General features: G+C 59.4%; 6 protein-coding genes across 6 annotated transcripts; 4 read left to right on the top strand and 2 right to left on the bottom strand.

Moving 5' to 3' along the window:
- Positions 1-718: 718 nt before the first annotated feature.
- On the top strand, positions 719-3,240 carry BXZ73DRAFT_99242 (uncharacterized protein; the record flags this gene model as incomplete). The annotated part of the gene is made up of 20 exons (XM_048027948.1): positions 719-828; positions 879-957; positions 1,017-1,030; positions 1,083-1,124; positions 1,186-1,242; positions 1,293-1,302; positions 1,373-1,390; positions 1,439-1,541; positions 1,592-1,629; positions 1,681-1,705; positions 1,769-1,780; positions 1,832-1,847; positions 1,901-1,940; positions 2,011-2,117; positions 2,169-2,227; positions 2,278-2,290; positions 2,350-2,377; positions 2,437-2,494; positions 2,548-2,572; positions 2,628-3,240. 20 exons carry the CDS (start codon positions 719-721, stop codon positions 3,238-3,240), a joined length of 1,467 nt encoding a protein of 488 aa, XP_047879945.1.
- Positions 3,241-4,651: 1,411 nt separating this feature from the next.
- BXZ73DRAFT_75831 (uncharacterized protein) lies at positions 4,652-6,221 on the top strand (the record flags this gene model as incomplete). The annotated part of the gene is made up of 4 exons (XM_048022292.1): positions 4,652-4,948; positions 5,394-5,586; positions 5,641-5,737; positions 5,897-6,221. The coding sequence occupies 4 exons, from the start codon at positions 4,652-4,654 to the stop codon at positions 6,219-6,221; spliced, it is 912 nt and encodes a 303-aa protein (XP_047879946.1).
- Positions 6,222-6,707: 486 nt separating this feature from the next.
- Positions 6,708-8,057, bottom strand: BXZ73DRAFT_43655 (membrane bound O-acyl transferase family-domain-containing protein; the record flags this gene model as incomplete). Its single annotated transcript, XM_048019187.1, has 3 exons — positions 6,708-7,139; positions 7,218-7,565; positions 7,629-8,057. The coding sequence occupies 3 exons, from the start codon at positions 8,055-8,057 to the stop codon at positions 6,708-6,710; spliced, it is 1,209 nt and encodes a 402-aa protein (XP_047879947.1).
- A 750-nt stretch (positions 8,058-8,807) lies between these two features.
- BXZ73DRAFT_99245 (uncharacterized protein) lies at positions 8,808-11,057 on the top strand (the record flags this gene model as incomplete). The annotated part of the gene is made up of 22 exons (XM_048027949.1): positions 8,808-8,926; positions 8,988-9,066; positions 9,119-9,132; positions 9,197-9,238; positions 9,297-9,353; positions 9,408-9,417; positions 9,477-9,494; positions 9,554-9,579; positions 9,642-9,667; positions 9,722-9,756; positions 9,818-9,842; positions 9,913-9,924; positions 9,979-9,994; positions 10,050-10,086; positions 10,137-10,237; positions 10,290-10,336; positions 10,394-10,406; positions 10,467-10,494; positions 10,551-10,608; positions 10,670-10,694; positions 10,753-10,900; positions 10,968-11,057. 22 exons carry the CDS (start codon positions 8,808-8,810, stop codon positions 11,055-11,057), a joined length of 1,026 nt encoding a protein of 341 aa, XP_047879948.1.
- A 954-nt stretch (positions 11,058-12,011) lies between these two features.
- On the top strand, positions 12,012-15,901 carry BXZ73DRAFT_75834 (uncharacterized protein; the record flags this gene model as incomplete). The annotated part of the gene is made up of 11 exons (XM_048022293.1): positions 12,012-12,227; positions 12,283-12,524; positions 12,578-12,748; positions 12,996-13,030; positions 13,066-13,572; positions 13,742-13,801; positions 13,995-14,015; positions 14,082-14,454; positions 14,514-14,937; positions 15,025-15,125; positions 15,157-15,901. The coding sequence occupies 11 exons, from the start codon at positions 12,012-12,014 to the stop codon at positions 15,899-15,901; spliced, it is 2,895 nt and encodes a 964-aa protein (XP_047879949.1).
- A 2,096-nt stretch (positions 15,902-17,997) lies between these two features.
- BXZ73DRAFT_99247 (uncharacterized protein) lies at positions 17,998-20,193 on the bottom strand (the record flags this gene model as incomplete). The annotated part of the gene is made up of 4 exons (XM_048027950.1): positions 17,998-18,395; positions 18,450-19,671; positions 19,720-19,819; positions 19,985-20,193. The coding sequence occupies 4 exons, from the start codon at positions 20,191-20,193 to the stop codon at positions 17,998-18,000; spliced, it is 1,929 nt and encodes a 642-aa protein (XP_047879950.1).
- Between the last annotated feature and the right edge of the window lie 241 nt (positions 20,194-20,434).

The raw sequence follows: 20,434 nt of genomic DNA on the forward strand, positions 1-20,434 counted from the left end.
CACGGTTCGATCCATGCTCCGTCCACGACCCATTTTTCATCATGTTTATTCTCCTTCCATGGCTTCCCACCGCATCTACCCCTTCCCACACATCCCTCACGGACGCAATGTACTGATGGTATCCGCTGTATCTCTAGTGGTATGGCTAGACGCTTCGTGTTACATAGCTTCTAATCTGGCCGTGGTTGTAAGATTTTTGTCGTCTCCAGAGTCTGTCCCTTCTGGTGTGCCCAGCATCACGTGTGCTGGATCGATATGGCAGCGGTTGCTGATGGATGGCTGTCGGAGGTAAGCGGCCCTTGTAGCTGTTATTATGCGGAAACCTTCATTCACCGTTCCTCCCAGTGCCAGAGTTAGTTGTAAGCCTGATACAGCCATGAAAAGCGACTCCCATGCTCGGGGATCTGCCCAAAGGGGGGTGAATACAATGTCACTAGTGGTGAATAAGCAGATTACCAGGTAAGCCACGATCTCGCTCCACATTTATACACATACAGATGTACTCGGATTCCAGACACTGCCTACAGCAATCCTTGGATGTGGGATGCCGCCATTGCCGGACCTGATTCTGACGGATTCTCTTTCTGTCCTTGTCCGCTTCGTAGCCGGGCTACTTGGACGAAGCATAGGTATATAGTACTCGAGCAATAGCACACAATCATCACAACACGGCCTCAAGGTTCCTAGCCTGAGTCTTACGATTCTCTCAGTCCGAGTCATGGACATCCTCAACGCTACCGTACCTGTCATGTCTCCTCCGGCATCCAACCCACACACGCTCGACAGCACTATTGGGGCTCTACTCATTGGGACGTTCATCGGCCTCATGTAGGTCATCTTTTTCTCTCCTCCGCGACCGACACTGAATGAATACGTAGGTTGTATGGATTCTCCATCCACCAGATGCTCCGTTACATCTGCGTCTTTTACGCCGATGCGTGGCACACGAGAGTGTTGGTGAGACATATGCAGGCGCCGATGTTGATCATCCCTACATTTGCTGATCTAACCCGTAGGTTTTCGCAGTCATGTGCGGCGGATACTATCACCTCTCTTCCCTCTTCCCTCTAACGTCATACCAGAGTACTCGATACCGCGCACAGTGTGTGGTGCATGCACACCAAGTGAGTTTTCATCATCTTCGATAATGTGAACTGTTACCAACCGATTCCTCCCACCGCTCAGCTACGACTATCTCATCAAGGGCGACGCACTCAATGTCACGCTTAGCAAAAACTTTTGGTGCGTATCTTACCTTGTCCGCCTGAACACGTCCTCATTCTTTGTGATAGGTCTGCAAAGGTACATGGCGAGCAGTTTGGCCTGCCTCGTGTGTTCGCTCGTTTGACTTCTGATATATGACTGTTCGAAGCCACTCGGTGTGATATCGGTATGTAGTGTGCTATGCAGATTATTCAAGTCTCTGATGTCTGCTTAGGGCACGATTGTTCTTCTTTGTCAAAGGCATGTAACGATCTCGTTGTGCGTTCTTTCCCTAGGTAACCAAGGCTGTAGCTACTACGCACACAAGGTGCACAAGCGTACGTCCCTCCCCAATGACAAGGTGACCCTGCCTCTAAGCGCTCCATAGTTAGAGAAAGGTTCAGTACGCAGGTTGTTGTCGCCGTGGTACGTCGGTATCCCTTGAATATGACCTCTCCGATAACGATTCTGGTCTAGGCACTTCTTACTGTCGGGCAATTCGGTGGGTGATCAGTGCTCTCATTTACTTCGCTGTTTGGCTGGAGCATTATACATCATGTTCCAGGCATGACGCTAGGTCGGTCGACTTGAATCTGTTGACAATTAATCATACTGACCCGTTCAATAGCTGCGACAGTGATTTTGTGAGTACCTCGGCCCATTTTAGTGTCGGTGTCGTCAACTTATGCACTTTCAGGTTCCTTTGGCCTGATAACCAAGCCGCGTTTACCGTGAAGGTATGCTTCCCTGACTAATCACATCAACAGCGTGCTAAAAATCTTGCCGTTGACGGGCCGATTAAACCAGCTGCTGAACTGCACCCACTCTGGGATGGCTGCAGCAGCGAACTTCCTGCTTGCCGCCTCTCTCATCTACAGCTTCCATCGCCTGCGCTACAGAGGAGGGGATCACTTGTATGGGACAATACACCCTTTGATTTATCGAGACGCTGATACATCCAGTAGGATCAGCTGGAAAACTGACACCATCTTACGGATCTTGACGGCTTACACTATCAACACCGGTGTGTATGGAACAGAGGGAACTCGATCATCTACTGACATTGTTTCTCAGGAGTTCTAGTAGGGTGAGTATTGGATCGTGGGACGCCAGGAATAACCGATATTCACACTTTCGCGTTGACAGGATTTCTACGATGCTAGCCTTCGCTGCAGTGAGTACCCGATGTACTACACTGTACACCTCCTACATCACTTATCACACGAACCACAGGCTCTAGCGTGGCCGAATCCTCATATATACATCGCCATCGACTTCATCGCTACGAAAAGTGAGTGATGGCTTCACAGTCATGTATTCTCAGCGTAACATATGATCTGCCAGTATATTCCAATACCCTCCTTGCAACGTGAGGTCTTCTGGGACCCATCTTCCGCAGACGCTGTTCTGACTACTGCAATCAGGATCAACTCGCGGGACGACATGCCTCGAACATCGCCCATATGGGACAGCAACGACACCCTCCCGCGTTCCGCGAGTACCAAACCGGGAATCATCAGCAGCTTTGTCATGAACCAAACCCCCGGCTCGCCCACCGTGTTCGACAACACACACCGCCCCCCGAGCTGGATGATTCTGAAGCCGGATGCCTTCGGCGGCGAACCTCTCGACCCGATCTCCGCCAGACGCCTCCAAAGCCCGCCACCCGCCGCATGCAGCGCGGAAACGGTTGCGTCGTGGAAGGAGGAGAATGCGCGGCGGCAGATCCGGAGGTTCTCCTCCAAGCTCGGCCGGATGTTCCGCGACGGGGAGCAGGACGAACACGGCGGGTTCGAGATGCAGCCGCGAGGCTCCTCTCCGACGAAGGCGATCAACATTCAAGTCGAATGCGACGTCGTCGTCCACCGCAGCGATACGGACGACACCCTGCGCTCGTGCTCTCGCGCGGCGCAAAGGTACGGGGGCGGGTCTGGGTACGGGTACGGGCGATCGGACTCGGTGGCTTGGAGCAACAGCAAGAACAGCTTCGATACGCAGCACGGGCGCCAGGATGACGATGTTGGGATCGTCCTGTAGGCCTGGATCGTGGTAGGCGGTGAGACGATGTTTCGAGGACTGCATTCACCAGTCTTATTGTTTGTAGCCAGGTTCGATGTTCCGGAAGAGGTCTGTCCTCGACATGTAACATACTTATCTGTAGACTCCCTATCACTCGATTTTCTGCCAGGCTCACAATTTAATCTCGTGCCGTGTGACGAATAAACATAATGTCGTCTCCTTTGGGGCCTTCAACGTAGGACGAGAATGCTACGCTCTTGCTATAACCGGCGTCTGCGATCCGGAATGGATCGAAGGCCGCAACATCCGCGTGCACGTCACGGCGCCCTCCAAAAGCCTTGTGTTGGGAGCCACCCTTCAACTCTGAGTCCAAAAAATCATGTTCAGTATTGCTACAGATGCAGCACCTCTTCTCCAGCTCTTCAGAAGCACCTTCCACTGCTCTCTCAGCCAAACTTGCTCCAAACCGTCGCTGCGCCAAATCGAACCTTTGTTTCGCTGAATGCTCAGTGAGCTGACTCAGACCCGTGCTGCACCTCCATGAGACTTCGGCATGTAATGTAGTGATCCGGAGCGCACCCGATGGATTATTTTCAGGCCGCTCCCATAACAGGATCCGAACTCCGCTTCAGCGCTTATAGTTACCATTGACGCTCATCCAACGGCAGCCCCGGTATCGCGGCCTCTTCTCGGTTCTCTCTCAGAGACCTCATGAATCGGCGTGGGTGCAACAGCGCCTCATGCCGTACAGGTTCCGCAACGCACACACCGCACGGTTGATGCCCAGAAGCCCAGAAGGTGCAACGGACCGGCGTCTGTCGCTATAGACCACAACAACCGTAAACAACGCTCTGGTACCACATTCGCTGCTTAACCCTCGCTCTCTCACTGTGCAGAGCTCGAGGCAGATATTCAGGATCGCTTTGTCCATGAAAGGGAACATTCCTGTTACCTCGCCGTGTTAGGCGGCCTCCGACGTCGGCCCCAGAACCCACAATTGCACATCGCCGTCAGGGTCCCCTCTCGCCATTCGTCCGCACGTAGGGCATCCTCGCGACGAACGGCCTTTCGGACCACCTGGAATGCACTGAGGTGATGTGAGCAATACGGGAATTGGCGCGCGAATCCTGTCTTGCTGGCGCATTTAAGCCTGCGCTCCCCGCTCGCACTCTCCATCACTCCCCCCGGTGAGTTGCCTCCCCCGCTCTCTGTTGCTCTCTCCCCTGCAATCGGCCGCGCCGCTTCAGTGACTCACTGCTGTTATTCTCCTAGCATCCCCCTCGCTCTTCCTCGACTCACGCCCCCAGCAAGAGTGCCGGGAGTCAAGAGCACGACGACCATCCCGCTCTGGTCCGCCCCATTCAGAGGGTCGTCTGCGCTGCCGGGGCCCCGTGAGAGGACGGCACGCATGCGGACCAACGTCCAACTCATGGCCCTCCACGCACCGTGCGCCCGTGCGGATGATTCGATTTCGGCTGCCACACGCACCGTATCCCGTCAACAGCCACCGCTGCATCTCTGCATCTGGGGCGTCGCGTGCTGCTCGCTGTGTGCGCCGCGCGTCACCACGCAGCCTGCATCCGAGCTGGCTATGGCGTGTTGCCACTTGGAGGCCGATGAAGAGGTCGACGCGCCGAAAGTATCCTGCGAGAAGCGCGCATGGCAGGGGTTAGCTGGTGGAATGAGGTCTCGGGGCATCGGTGCAGGCCTTCTCGCGGCCCCCGGGGTGAGTACTCGTTCGCGTTGCGGACGGGGAAACCAACGTGCACCGCGGAGGTATGTTCGTAGTTGTTCATGAAGGAGAGGCGGGCCGTGTTCGTCCGTGTAGCGCCCAGATTGTATCACATTCGATCTTGTCACGTGGCGAGGAAATCGATCATTTCGTCAGTTCCCTCCTAAATGATGTGGCCACCTTGCGTGAGCGCATATGTGACACATAGGGATAGAATGAAAATAATAATAATAATAATAATAAGCCACCTTGCGTGAAAGACCGAACATTGCGGTCGGGCTCTGGATACCGGGCTCTTCTGGCCACTCAACGCGTGTAATGCTTTCAGACCATCCCCATCGGCTTCTTCCTCTATCACGTACCTCTTCCTAGCTCACCTGCTGCGCCAGATATCGTCGCCCTCCTTTCTCTTCATATCCTCATCACCACGCTTCATCAGCTTGTCGCCAATCTCTTCGACTTCGGTTGCAGCGCCAAGTACGGGAGGCTGCGCCTAGGCAACGACCACAGAGCGGAGGCTCTACAAGCCGAGGTCGAACGACTAGAGGAACGGTTGAAGAAGCAAGACGCTTGCGGTGGGGAGAACAAGGGGCTCCGAGAGTGGATTGAGCACCTCGTCCAACGAGCTCAAGGTGCGCCTTTGCCATTATACCTCCCCCATGAGCAACTATCAACCCTTGCTCCAGGAACAGGATACGAAACTCCTTCGATACAGGGCGGAGGTGACGGACGACAGAGCCATATTCAGGATGGAGGACGCGGAGCCGGAAAACTGAGGCAGAGGTACGTTCCCTACTTTTGGCACGTCGTCAACGCATTCAAGCAAGTACCCAGACTCTCATCAATGATCACGATGTGGAGAACGCGGCCTCGACCTTGCGATGACGCCTGCGCAATCCTACTCCAACGCCCAGGAAGCGGAGTTGTAACCCTGTATACAAGTTTCTTGAAGGCTGAAGACTCTGGTTACGATCTGGTCTTGAACACCTGGTGGTTGGTTTCCGATCACACTGATTCACCCTCGCCAACATCCTCCCAACTCATGGCTCCCGACGTCCCTGGGCTCCTTCTCACCCACGACGAATCGAGGAGCCTAACGCCCGAAGAGTGGAATGGCCCCTTAGCTCACGAAGACGTGCCCAGCAACTTCGAGCACCAGCGAGTGGATCTTACCGAGTCGGATCTCGACTTCGACGTGGACTTATTCCCTCCGCCTTGTCTATGCTGGCTGCCTGACAATTTCTGCGGCCCTCGCAACTCCCAATAAGCTCTTTCGAATTTTTCGTGTCTTGCGAGGTCAGTTTCTCAACCATCCTCGCAACTCCTGTGGCCGAACAATACACATAGGCTACCTTGCAAAGATCCATTTCGTCTAACTCCGAACCCATGCAGCGAGCGACTTTGACCGTGGCAACCTATTCGAATCAGCCTTCATGACGACTGGATCCACTCCGACCCTTAAGACCCCTCCCTACTTGATGACCAATGTACCTTGCGGCCTTGGCTCTGGCTCCCCCCACAACTGACTCGACGGCTCGAAATCAGTTGCTTTCCTGTATTATCGCGGCCGTCCTCTACTGGTCAAATCCTCCCGAAGACTCTTGACTCGCTAGGAATGGCTGTATACCTGTATATTAGATGCCTACGAGAATATGGTACTCCAAACTAAGCACGGTCCGACCGGCGGTAGTCGTCGCATCTGTCTCGCGCCCGGCAAAGTCACAGCTGCAACGGCCCTCACCGAACCTCACGCCTACGCCGATTTCGCCACCATCCAGCCCACGACAGAGAACGGCAGCGTGGGTTTGTCGACCATCTCGAGCGCGAACTGCGCGGGGACGAACAGGGTGCCCGCGAGCACGCTCATCGCCGCCGTCGCCCAGACGTAGCCCGCAACGCGGAGCGCCAACGGCGGCGGCCGGCCCTCCTCCCCCTTCAGCTCCTCTCCCCGGCACAACCACCGTCCGAGCGCGAGGACGGCGTCCTCGACGGCGATCGCGAGCCCGTTCGCGATGAAGAAGGGCGCGGAGACGCCGACGAGGCGGCGGCCGACCATGGCGTCGCCGAAGGTGTGGATCGCGGCCGAGACCGCGAAGGCGGTGTGCAGCTGCACCTGCGAGGAGAGCCACGTCCCGCGCCGGACGCCGAGCGTGCGGACCGCGGCGGTGCCCCACGCGCTGAAGTGCTGTGAAGGGGCCGGGGCGTCAGCGTACGTGCTGCCGCCGCTCGCGGTGCGACGGACGAGCGAGAGACGGGCACTCACGCGGCGGAGGAGCTGGTGCCACGCGCGGCCCCAGAGGCGGCGGAGGGTGTACGCGTCGCGCCAGTGCCCGAAGAGGTCTGGCCAGTCTTCGGGCGCGCTTAGTCCGAGCGTGACGGCGACGAGAGATGCGACGGTGTAGAAGAGCTTGATCACACTGTAGGAGCAGAGCAGGAAGGCCCAGGTGATGAGCAGCGTCGGGCGCGGCGGGTCCGGGGCGGTGTAGACGGGAGCATTGGCGAGCAGGTGGGACTGGGCGACGTCGAGAACGAGCATGGTGAGGAGAAGCTGATAGAGGCGGTGGAAGATGAAGGCGGATTTGTCCTTGATCGGTGTGGGCACGTTGGAAACCTGTAGCGGGTTCACCCAGGTCGGCTTCGGGGTCAGAACTAAGAAGGGAGGAAGCGTGCCCACCTGAGTGTTCCATCCGATCAGGCGGTAGTTGAGGGTGATGCAGAGGACGTTGTACACGCGGGAAAACAGCCCCCGTGCGCCGAGTGGTGCTGTGTTGGCGTCGCGGACGTAGCGGTACTCGGACATCGGGTCCGTGAACCAGACGAAGAGGGAGGCGTTGAAGAAGAGCAGCGACAGGAAGGCGCTGCCGAACCCATAGTGCTCGCTTGGCGTGCCTATGGTAGTGTGTGTAGCGACATACACGACCGTGGTCATAACGGGGATGGTAGCAGCGACCTTGACGTAGTACGGCAGCCTGAGTGCGACGATGACGATGAGGGCGACCTGCGGTGCAGCGACGTGCAGCGGGGACAGCGGTACGCGTTCGCCATCGTCTGGTAAGAACGCAAAGGGTAGCTGAAGGATACGCTGGACGGTCTTGACGGTCATAGGAAGAAAGTCGGAGCGGGGGGCGTGGGGAAAGCTTTGGCCGTCATGCTCAGCCCCCGCCACGTATGACCCCTCAGAAAGAAGTAGAACTTGCGAAGCTCAAAATCCTCTGGAATCCAGACTCGAGGAAAAATCCTGAAATCAACGGTGAGTGGTCTCAGAGAAGCTGATGTAGTGATTGGGTTTGGGCGGGGGAACCATGGGCGCAGGAACACATCGCCAGCACAAGGCTTTGCCAAGCCTCATGTAGTAAGGATCGTCGCCGTCGACCATAATGGAACTATGCTCTTGTGATGTTTTAAATGTACAAGATATTGGTCGATTACGTCGCCAATACAGAGAGCGGTTGGAGTCTGGGGAAGAATATGAGTGTCGCTCGCCTGGAAGCTGCCGCAAAAAGGGCAGCGCGTCTAGTGAGCACTGAGGGCGGTACGGGCGCCTACGATGAAATCCGTCTTGCCTTCGACACATCAAAGGACGCAGCTCGAGATCAACAGCTGCCCACTCAATCTGCTTCGGAAACTCCGAGGGCGCTTTCTTGAAGCTGAAACTCGATCCCCCGAGGCGCAGTACCATTGAACATGGCACAGGTTTGCGGGACGCATGCTCCTCGACTCGCATCTGCGGTACGGTTTGAGTTTTGCCCTCGGAGCCACCAGCCTTGCTCTAGCAGGCCTGGCCAGGGGGGGCAAAAACGCTCCGCGTGCGTATAAAGGCGGCTTTCGCGTACGTCTTCCGCACTAGTCCGCCATGAACTCCTCGAGCTCTATCCCACCCTCCTCGACCAATCCCACAGCAGCAATGCCTGCCGTACCATCCCTCAACAACACCTTTGGTGCCATGCTTATCGGATCTTATTTTGCTTTGATGTGAATGGGTTTCCTTCTATCTCGGACGAGAAATGCAGCAACTCACGATTCTCCTGTGCAGGATGTATGGAGCCGTCCTGACTCAGAGTGCCCGCTACTTCCGTCACTACAATAAAGATCCCCCGCTGCTCAGATCACTGGTACGTGGGGTATATGCGTCGGATTTATTATTGCTAATGGTGGGCTATTCAGGTGGCCGCGCTTGTGTTCGTTCTCCCTCCGAATGCTCGTCGTTGTTCATACTGCTGACACGACGTACCTGGAATACAGTGTCACCATCTCGGTCGATGCCGCCGTTATCGCACACATGTGGTATGTATGTTGCGGGAAAAGGACCGGCATCACAGATACTCATTTCTATGACGTGTAGCTATTACTATCTAGTGCTCAATTACTTCGATCCTCTCGGGCTGCTCAAAATAGTGTGGTGCGTAAACGTCAATATGCACATGGTGGCTTGGGTCTAATTTTGTTTCCGTAGGTCCGAGTCGGTGAGGCTGGATTCACCCTCACGCTCGCGAAATGACACTAAACATTTGAAATCATACAGGCGTTCGCCTTTCTCTCAGTATGAACTCGACACTGGAGCAAACAAATTTGTCTCACTGACTACCTTGCGTCTTTCAGGGATTTACGGTGCTCATTTGCGATCTGTGAGATATATTGCATCCTCTTTTCGTGGCGAGGCCTGAGCTGAACATCCCGCTTCTCCCAGGATATACCTGTGGCGCGTCTATCGCAGTAAGTCAGCATGTCTGTTGAATCCAGGGTCAGACCAACTCTAACTTTCAATAGTTGCCAGGAACTACGCGCCAATCGTCGCACTTGCTGTGAGATTCTTCCTTTATTCTAAAATTCTACAAGTCCGGATCTAACACGGCACGTCTGCAGTTTCTATTGGTATTGGCGAACTTCGGTGAGTGAGCTCAGATACATGACCTACAACGGATGATCGTGAACGAGAATCTTGCCCTATCCTCACTCAGGACTTTCTATTGGTGAGCGTACTATACACCCTTAGGATCTACCCAGCTTTAACCCTTTCCTCTTAGTCGCGATGGTCTTTACGTACGATATCTTAGGTTGTACCGCGCGCGCAACATCTCACTCGTCTTCATTATAGCTTTTACGAGAACGAAGGCAAAGATCCGAACCTTGCGGTATGCAATCTCCCACCGTATTTCTGATGATGCACTCAATGCAAGGATAGGCGGTCAGCTCGGCCGCCAGCGCGAGCTCAATGACAGCAAACCTCATCATTGCGACCACCATGATTCTCTCGTTGCACAAGAGCCGAACAGGCATCAGACAGTACTCTTCTTTTCACATTTAGGACCGTGATTAGTGGCTTATCGAACTTCAGAACCGACTCGCTTATCCATCGACTCATCCTATACACCCTGGGGACAGGTACGTTGCCCTCTCCGGTATCGAGATGACGTCGTCAATGCTGAGAAAGTCTCCCAGGCGTCTGGATCGTGTATGCCCCTCATTTTTTTACGAATGTGTCGTCGTTGACCAACTTCTCGGGGTGAAATAGAGTGGGAAATCTCATCGCGTTTGTTTTTGTAAGCGTGTTTCGGTTTCGTACGTCTATGCAGTATTGATGACAGTCCGCTACAAGGCGCTCGTGCGGCCGAACAGCCTCATCTGGATGGCCTTCGACATGGTCGTCATCATGGGTACGTCGCGTCTCGCATATGAAGCTCCATTCTGATGTCCACACTCTTTCGGTGCATCTAGTCTATCCTGTCTCGCTCCTAGCTCAGTATGTGTCTCCTCATTTCTAATGTTATACAGGAGACTGACACTCCGAGGCTTCATAGGCTGAACTCGCGCAGGTCGTCGTCCCCGACCGCCACGCAGGGTGAAGACACGATCAACTTGACGTCGGTGCGCTTTGGCGTGTCCGTGTCCGCGACATCGCGCGTGGATGGCAGCGAGATTCAGTCTCGCGCTGCACTATCGGACGGGGTACGCATATGGTTCTTCCCCGGGTCTCTCACCTCGCGCGCAGCGCTGATGACGATTCTCAACACAGGAGGACGGCAAGGAATTTGAGGCTGGGCCCGCGCCTGCGGTGAGACTCGGCGGAGCGTTCTCGGAAAAGCGCGCCATCCAGACTGTATAGAGTGTAGAGCCTATGTCCGCCAAGCCCGGTCATTGTTGTACGAGCACGTATATGGTAATAGGAGATGAAATCGGGGTTTGTTGTTTTGCCTGGTACGCGTCACTCACACCAACTTCAAGCCACGCACTCGCTGGTCTCACCCAGCCATAGTCCGTCTTTAACGGCATATTCCAGGGCGTTCGATCCAGATGCTGACGGGCCGGCGTTCGCTGCCAACAAAACGCCTTCCCCCAACTCACCCTCGAGCATCGAGGATGAACCCGCAGCGGTAGGTCATCATTCATTCGACCATAAAAACGCCCAGTAGATATTCGAAGTGTATGCCGTGACGTAACGTCGAGTGGCACGATAAGATAGCATGCGGCACGCTTTGGACTCTCAGACAAGACGCAGGCCAGGCCAGTGCGTCTTACGCTAGCGCATGCTGTCACGGAACTACGCCCTGGTGAGTGGTCACCTGGTTCTCATCCACAACGTGCTCTGACACCTGTGGCGAGACAGGCCTTTGCTCATCGACGAGAGTGCCACTCGGCCCATCTAGCTCCCCGAACGACCTCGAGAGGGACAACGCGCGCAGCCTTCCCTCGTCCACATCACTTCCATCACGGGAAAGACCATATGAGCGTGCGGGCGCGAGAAGAATCAGAACATCATCAGGCTTTGTCTTGCAGAGTCTAGGACGCTTTGTGCATGGGCCTCTTCACGGCCACAACGTCCGTTCGCACACGAACCCCCTGCCCCGCCGGCGGTGGAAGGACATTGGCATGTTGACATTCAAACGTTGTCGTGCACGGTCCATAGGCCTCCCCTCCCCCATAAAAGCGCCTCGCTTCGCTCCGGTCGTCACTTCTCTCCATCTCCTGCCCCGTCCCCCTGGCCCTTCCAGCTCCCGTCCCCGAGGAGCGCCCAAGATCGTCCTGAACCCACATATCCATATTGACTCTCAAAGCATCGATGTCGACAGCGCCGAACGCACGGCCGCCCGGAGAGGCCTGGCAGCCTCCGAACGGTGTATCGACGCGCTTGCGCGCCAACAGCGACGCGCCACGCGCGCGGTCGTTCCGCACTGTCGACGACCTAGAGCCAGCTGCTGTTCAGGAGGATCATGGGGTGCATGAGAGGGGCCGGCGAGCTGTGCCCAGTTCGACGGAAGAAGAGCTGTCGCTATTCGTGAGTACTCCGCTTGTCGTGCATTCGCCACGGGATGACTCACAGGACTGGGCAGAGGCGGCAAGGCAAGAGGCAGTGGCGCGGAAGGCGACACTCGGTAGTGGTATACGCCGAGGAGGCCGAGGATGCGGCAACATTCTCGGACGACCCTGGCATGTCCACGAGCACGAGCACGACTCCGAGCGACTCGGGATGCGCGACCCCCGCGACACTCTCGCGCGCGTCCTCTCTGCGAAGGCACAATCTGAACGTCGGGGACGTGGAGTACTTGAGGATTGCGTTCAGCGGCTTGGACCTGTAAGCGCGTCATTCGATGTGAACACGGCCAGACTGACAAGGAACCCGTGCAGCTCACCCTCACCTCCTCACGAAGTACACCTTGACAGCCTCGAGCCCGAGTCCCAGATCGAAGGATGCTCGATCAGGCTGCTCCCGTCAAAGTCTGCCCAGCGGGCGGAGCACTTCTTCGACCCGACTGAGACGGGTCTCCCGGTGTTCCGCCCTCTGCACCCAGCGATGAGGTTTGACGGGGAGTCGTGAGGGTCGAGGGTACGCATCGCATGGCGCGCACGTGGCGGTTTTATACGCACCGCTCTTCCTTTCTTCCTTGCGACTCTTTCCGGATCCCTGCCATTGAACGTGCTTGTGCTTTCTTTCTTTGCGTTGGTCATATTCTCCAGTGGCGCGCTCCCGTGCCACCTCGTCAGTTATCTTTATTGTTGTCCGATTAGCATACCATCGTGATGGTTCCCCTGTGTATCGTTATAGTCTCTCGCGATTGTCTGTAGCGAGTGGTGTAAGATGTACGTCTGTGCAGTAGTACCTTTGTAACATGAAGTGCGTTGGAAGCAATCGCCCTTTGGAGTGCCTGTCTTCGCCGGAAAACTTGAGCACGGGCTCCAGAGCACCCCGCGCACGCCAGAAGGCCTCAGCGCGCACCACGCGAGCGCACGGTGGGCGACAGACGAGCAGCATTTTCCGACGTCGGTGTGGGGAACTGTCTGGAAGTGGCAATCTTCATCGGGAAGTGCCGCGCGCGCGCGCCATTCAGTACGCGCGCACTCCGGAGAAGAGCCTGCTCCCGACACGAAAATTTTCTGCTCTTTTTCTCCTCCTGCCACCACCATCCCCCCACCCCTCCTTCGACACGCCTGCGACGACACCGACGCCCCGCCCGATGACGAGGGAGGTGCTCCCGCGGTCGGTCGCCGCGGGACGTCCTCGGGGCCGCGCCCGTCGCGACTCGCGGTGCCGGCGCGCGGGTACCGGCGGCTGGCGAAGCGTCTGTGGCGCGCGCTGGCTGGCTGTATGCGCTTGCTTTCATCCCTCGGCGAGACTCCCGTCAGTGAGTTCCATCGCCCTTGTGGTGTCCACGGAGATAGTGGGGAGGGGGAGGCACGGCGGTCGACACGAGGCATTTCTGGAACATTGCTTATGGAGCAAAATATCTTCAAACGGTGTGTGTTCTCAAGGTGGTGTGCTCTTGCCCTTTGTCTCATATGCGCATCCTGCAGTTGTTCATTCGCACTCGATGCAAGCTTCTATCTTCCACCCGACCCCGCGCGGAACACGAGGTGCGTTGACATACAACCCTAGTATCAACTTCCAGGCAAGCTGATGCTGCTTTGCTCCCAGTCGAGGCCGAGAAGCAGTTTTCCGCGCAGTGACAGCACCTCCCTTCAACTGCAGGGAGAGTTCTCCGTTGTTATCCCATGCATTCTACGTGTGTCTGCTCCCGCCTCATCCCTATCGAACACACCCTCAAAGCACGGATACCTTCGCCTACTTGTGAGTACCCACTCATTCTCATTGGACTACAACTGACACCGCCGGCTTTGCGCTATTCATATCCAGGCCTTCTCAACGTGCAGTCACCGCCTTCCACTCCCCGATCTGCTCGTGGTTTCTGCATCCTTGGTCCTCGAGCGCGCATCCAGCATACGCGCACCTTCCGTCCGACCTATCCGCCCTACGTCCCGCCTCATGCCCGGTCGTGTCTTCCTCACTACTCCTCCCGGTTGATGAAGCGCGGTCGATGGGGCTTCTCCAACCCCGCTACTGCGCGCGCCGCGCTGTCGTCTGACCGCCGCTCCTTGACTTTCGGCTCGAGCGGGTCGCGCAGCCGTCTTTTCCTGGGCCCATGCGGCACACTTCTCGCACGCACAGGTGTGAGGGGAAAAGCCTCCCACGGCTCTCCGTCCGCACCGTATGGGAGTCACGGACTCCGGTGCGTACTTCCTCGGCGCTTGCCCGGTTGACGCGCCGTCACGCTTCTCCGGCGCGCAGGTGCGCGCGCAGGACGTACACGATGCACGACACGCGGCGTTCCGTGGCGTTTGCGTATTGTGTCCACTGCCGTCGTTTTCCTCAACGGGCGACCTCGAGCCGCCCGCCACCGACACGAGGCTCTCAGGCGGACGGCGGCGTTCAGAACTTCAGACGCAGACCGCAACATCACGGCGGTCCGCACCGTCCTCGTGGACCCAGCCATCCGGACGACGGCGACGTCGCTGATTCATCCTTCTTGGCCGATATCGATGGACCTGAACGTCGCACTCGGACGGAACTCGCCAACCTGCGGCTACCGTGTTCTCTTTGGACGTCCTCACCACCTCCGGACCTGCCTCAAAATAGCAAGTTCACGATGCGTCTCGGTGCCGGCACCCGGCGCGCCTCCCGGATTTCGGATGTCGGCCACACTTGGCGTGCGGTACGCCGCTATGCCGCTACCTGCCGCTCGCGATGCCGCCACTTCCGTACACCCAGTATCCAACGTGGTCAATCTATCTCCATCTAGGCTTCGCTGGCTCCATTTCCGTACGCATCAAGCCCGCGACTCCTATCTCTGACCATCGGTCACCTCGTCGAGGGGCGCGCATTGCGGAACACGTTGAACTTGTGCGCCCCTGGACATGCCCATCCTGTGCAGGCCGGAACCAGTCGATCGGAAGCAAGCCAAACGCTATTGCCTCCTCCACGTTCCGGTCCCTCCTGTCATACGCCGTACGCCCGCGGTGCGTACGAAACGGTTCTCGAGGCCACCACCCAATCGTTCCGTCTCCGCTGGCAGCCGCGCGCGAGGAGCAGACAGGAGCCCGGGCGCCGAGAAGATCGACACCGACATTCTTGGGCCATCGCGCGCGCGCGCGCCGCCGCGCTCCGTTCCGACATTTGTGGCCAACGTCAATCCCGCCGACAACTCCGCTCAGTCAGCGCCTTCCGGAACGCCTCGAGAGTTCGTGCGCCGTCGCCCCTGTCTGGCCGTCGTCCCGGAACGGGCTTTTCGGGCGACCGGCGACCGGCACGCGTTATCGATCGACGGCGCCCCCCGCGTCCCGCATCCCGACGCGCGGCGCGCGGTGGACACACCGCCCCTACGCGTGCACGCATGCGCGATGCCGCAATACTGGTGTCACCGTTACGCAAACGCGGCGCACGCTGTGGGCGGTTGGGGCAGGCCGCGCGGGGATCGATTCCGAGAAGGCGCAGAGGGCACACGTGGTGTTAAGCGTGCACGCCCGTCCGCGCGCTTCGACGCCGTCTGCAGCTGGGCCGCCGGTGAGAGACGTGATGCGCGTGGTAGAGGGACTAATGAATGTGTATTGCATTGCAGGGATGGGCGCGCCAGCCAGGACATGCGCTTGCGTGCCTTGTCCACGGCGAACAACGAATGACGACGAATGAAGGAGGGAAGGACGGGCAGGCCGGGTGTAGCGCGCGCGGCGCGGTCGTCCGGCTCCATGGCCATGAGCGGGACAACAGGGAGGAAGGGCGTAATAACAGAACGCAGGGAGCGGAAAACGGGCGTATGGCCGCGTCAGGTGAGGCTGAAATGATACAACGCAAGACTAACGAGCGACGACAGATCGGGCGCGACAGCGCAACAAAGGGAACGAGAAGGCGTACAGTAGGGAACGCGACGATCGGCATCTATTGCAAGGGGAACTTGGCTCTAAACGCCCTCTCGGAGGCTCGCCTTCCGCCCGGGAGAGCATTCTGGATGGCCGGGTGCGCCGCAGAGGACGGCGCCAGAGGCCGTAACCGTGGCGCTGCTCGAGGTCGGGGAGCGCCACGCCGGGCGGCTGGACCTCGGGGAAGCCTGCCTCGGGGCCGTCGGGACGCGCCCAGCATCGGCTGGAGCGCGTGTTGTGAGGGGGGTGTGTCGACGCGGTGTGGGGTCGGCAGGTGCGGTGGTGGTGGAGGGGGCTCGGGCGCAGTATGCGCCCGGACCCCCGTTCGCTTGCTCGCTCGCCGCCAGTACTCCTCGCGACGTCGGGGGGTGCGACGCGCCGACGTGCGTCGAGCTCCAAGGAACGGGTGGTCACGCTTCGCGTGGGCGAGCGTGCGTATGCGCAGCGTGTGCGCGACCCCAGCTCCAGCTCCCCAGACGCAGAGGACGCATCGCCTGCGGCAGGCCCGACGACGACGTGTCCTCGGGCCGTTCGGGGATCCTCCTGCAGCGGATGGGTGCACGCTCCGGAGCGCGCGCGGGGTGCGGAAGTGGGGCCGCGGTGGAGCGCTGCGTTCGCGCTCCGCGCCGACCCCTAGTAGTGGGCCCGCGCGATCGCCGAGTTCTGGTCCCGCGGGAGCCCTGGAGGTTGGAAGCGGAAGCGTTGTCGAGCCTCGGTCGCGTGGCTGGCCGTCCAGGGGTTGGTCGGTCGGTCGGTCGATCAGGCCAGGCAGGACAGGGATGCAAGGCGGGGCGGGCCGCGTTTGGGCGGGGCGACGTCCCCGACGGCCTCGAGGTGTACAGTACGTACGCGCTCTACGTAGGGCTACCGTACCACGTAGGGGAGCACGCAAGCGCAGCGGAGAGCTGTAACGAGAATATAACCGGGTCGAACGGACGAAATATACAGACACGCGTGGCGTGCCGTGTGCGCTATGTACTTTTTTTGCGCGCGCGAGGGGGGCAGGGGCAGGTTTTACTTTTGGGTGGTGGGGGCGAGGGGGGTTCGTGCGTGCGTGCGTGCGCGGGGGTCGTAACGGCGTAACGAGGCGGGCGCTCGGTGCTAGTATTATACGTGCCGGGGCGGACGAGCGAGCGGGCAAGGCGGGACGGGACGAACGCGCGGGCCCCAACCGGGGGGCCCGGGGGGGACCAGAGAAAACCGACATGTATGGAGTGACAGAGCGGGGGCGAACGGGGGAAAGGGCACTATGGCACATTAGCGGGGGGAGGAGAGGCTAGACGACACAGCAGGCTCGACTGGATATGTGAGCGTCGAGCGGGGAGAAGTAGACGGAGGAAAGAGAGAGACGGAGGAGAGAGAGAAAGAGAGCAGACGACGACGGAGAGGAGATCGCATTATACAGTGGGTTGGGCCAGGTGACGGATTCGAATGGGACACACAACACGTATCGGACGGGACACGAGACGGGGAGCAGAGGGGGCAGGCGCACGCGCGGGCGATCGACGCGCGGGCGGGTACTATGCGGGACGGGTACGGGTACGGGTACGAAGTACGTATAACAGTAGGCGCGGGCTCCTGGGGAGCCTGGCGGGCATATAACAGGGACACGGGCGACCAAAAAGCACGAAAAACGGAGTGCACCGGAGAACGGGGGACGATTAGGGCGGCAGCGTACGCCGCTCACGCGCGAGCGTACCTGTACTTTTTCGTGGCAGCAGTACGGGGGGTCGGGGAAGGCGAAGCGAGGCCGGAGAAGGGGGGAGTGGGGGCGGGCGGGTAGCGGTGCACTGGCGAGGCGAAGAACGAAGCGAGCGAAGAGGGGGGTCCCGGGGTACCAACGTCGGACGCACACGCGCTCATTGCTGCTGCATGCCCGTCGAGTACTGCGGCTGTGACGCGAGCGCCAGCTGCGTCTGAGGCGCGGCGGCGGCGGCGGTGAACTGTGACTGGCTCTGCTGCTGCTGCTGCTGGGCGTACGAGTACGCGTACGGGGGCGGATTTGACGCAGTCGCGGCGGGGGTCGTGTACGCCGGCGGCTGTGCGAACGCCTGGGCCTGCTGCTGGCCGAAGGTCGTCGTGCCCGCGGGGGAGGTCGGCGTGCGGGGCACCGACGCCGAGTGCGAGTGCGAGTGAGAGTGCGAGTGGCCGGGCGTGGCGTGGCGCGACTTGTTGTGCTGCAGACACTCGTGCTGGCCGGACGCCAGCAGGGCGAGGCCGATCGCGCCGTGGTCGCCCGAATGCTGATAGTGGTACCCTGCGCGATGTTAGAGGCGACGTCAAACACGCCAGAGCGAGACAAGTCACTCACGGAGGCCGTTCATGTTCTTGTACCGCCGCTGGCACTCGCCGACGCCGCACGCGTACGGCCGGAGCCGGCGCTCGGCCTCCTTCTCGACCTCGCGGAGCTCGGACTCGCTGAGCGTGACCTCGCCCTCGGCGACGCCACTCTCGCCCGCGGCCTTGGCCTTCTCGCTGCGCTTGCTCGCGAGCAGCTCCTGGAGGTGCTCGAGGTCCTTCGGCGGCGCGAAGTTGCACGAGCCGTGCGTCATGTGGTACTTGAGGCCGTTCGCCTGCTTGTACGACTTGTTGCAGTTCGGCTTCGGGCACTTGAACGGCTTCGAGAGCAGGAGCGACGTCGCGGGGCGCGACAGCGTGGTCGACGCGCGCGCCGTGGAGCTGCTGCCAGCGCCAGATGTCGACGCGGCTGCGGTGCTCGAAGAGGACGACGCGTGCGCGTTGGGCGCGACAGCGCGGTAGCCGGACTGGCCGGGGCTCGGTGAGGCGACGCGAGAGGAGGCGGGGGTGCTGTCGGGGGTGTTGCCCTGGCTCGTGCTGAGGATGAGCGCCGTGGGCGCGCACGCCTGGCCGTTCTGCTGGCCGTTCATGGAGCCGAGCGTCATGCCCTGCTGCTGCATGTAGAGCGCGTTCGGGCCCGTCGCCATGGGCGTCGTGCCGGGAAGGAGATTGGAGTAGTCCGAGTACCCCGAGTACGAGTTGAACGCGTCCTCGGTGCGAGGCGGGTTGCCGGCGGCGCCGGACGCGACGCTCGAGCGGAAGCCGCCGAGGGCGCTGCTGTGATGTCCGCGGGGCGGGAGGACGGTGGTGGTCTCGAAGGCGGAGATGGGAGAGGGGGGCTGGCTGCCGTGTGGAGAAGGTGCGCCGGAGTAGGAAGTGGGGGAGGGATAACCCGAGAGCGGGGTGGAGATGGGGGTGTCGGGAGGAGAGGGCGCTCCGGAGGACGGGGCGCTCGGGTTCTGATCGAGGTCAAGCTCCATATCGTCCGGGTCGAATCCTTGGTAGGATATGTGCTGCTGGGACTGCAGGCGGGACGACTGTTGGGAGGGGACGCTCGAGCTGTTGTTGGGGAAGTAGGAGACGGCAGAATTGGGGGCAGAGGAGGTGGGAAGAGTCTGGGGCAGGGGCTGCTGAGGTGCGTACGGGTCGAGGACGACGACATGGCACTCTTCGAAGTGGTCGACGAGGGCGTGGAGGTCGGTGAGATGGAGGCCGCAGCAGGTGTAGTCGCGGCACTGGGGGCGGTTAGATGACTAAGGGAGGGAAGAGAGGGCAAGACTCACGAGCTCGTCCTGACGCTCGAGCATGGCTAGCGCGTTGACGATCGAGCCACCGTCGCTCTCGATTGAAGACGACATCTTGCCGAGCTTGATGTCGTTGGGGCTATCGGGCGGAAAGGGGTCAGCACACGATCGAACACGCGGAGGGGCACGCGCAAGTAGAGGAGATGGAGAGGCGTGGACAGGAGAGCGAGAGGGAAAGGGGAGCGGGAGGGATGGGCGCGCGTGCTTGGGCGCATATACGCGACGGGGAGGGAAAGAGACGCACTCTAATGGGCCAAGGAGCTGGCCGGGGGACATGCCGGGGTAGAAGCGGCTGCCAAAGGAGCCTGAGCGGAAGGACATTGGGGAGCCCATGAAATGGCGGGTGTATGGCGAGGGCTGCAAATGGCCGATCTGACCGGTGAAGGAGCCGGAGCCCATGGGGAAGTCCTGGGGCTCATTGGAGGAGAACGCGATGGGCTGCGCGGTGGTCATTGGTGGAGGGTAGGCGGGTGGAGGGTAGACGGGAGGAGGGAAGGCGGGAGGAGGATACGCGTGCGGGTGCGTATAGAACGAGTCGGGATGCGCGGAGGACGGCAGTTTGGAAGAGGACGGGGAAGGGGCGCGGTGGGCGAGGAAGAGGAGGAGGTGGTGGTGGGGGTTTATGAGAGAGCGGGGTGGATAAGTCTAGAGCCCGCTAGAGGAAAGGCGGTCGATGAGCAGGGGACTGTTCGCG

The sequence above is a fragment of the Epithele typhae genome (assembly GCF_022376455.1).
Source record: "Epithele typhae strain CBS 203.58 chromosome Unknown BXZ73scaffold_11, whole genome shotgun sequence".
Lineage (NCBI taxonomy): Eukaryota > Fungi > Basidiomycota > Agaricomycetes > Polyporales > Epitheliaceae > Epithele > Epithele typhae.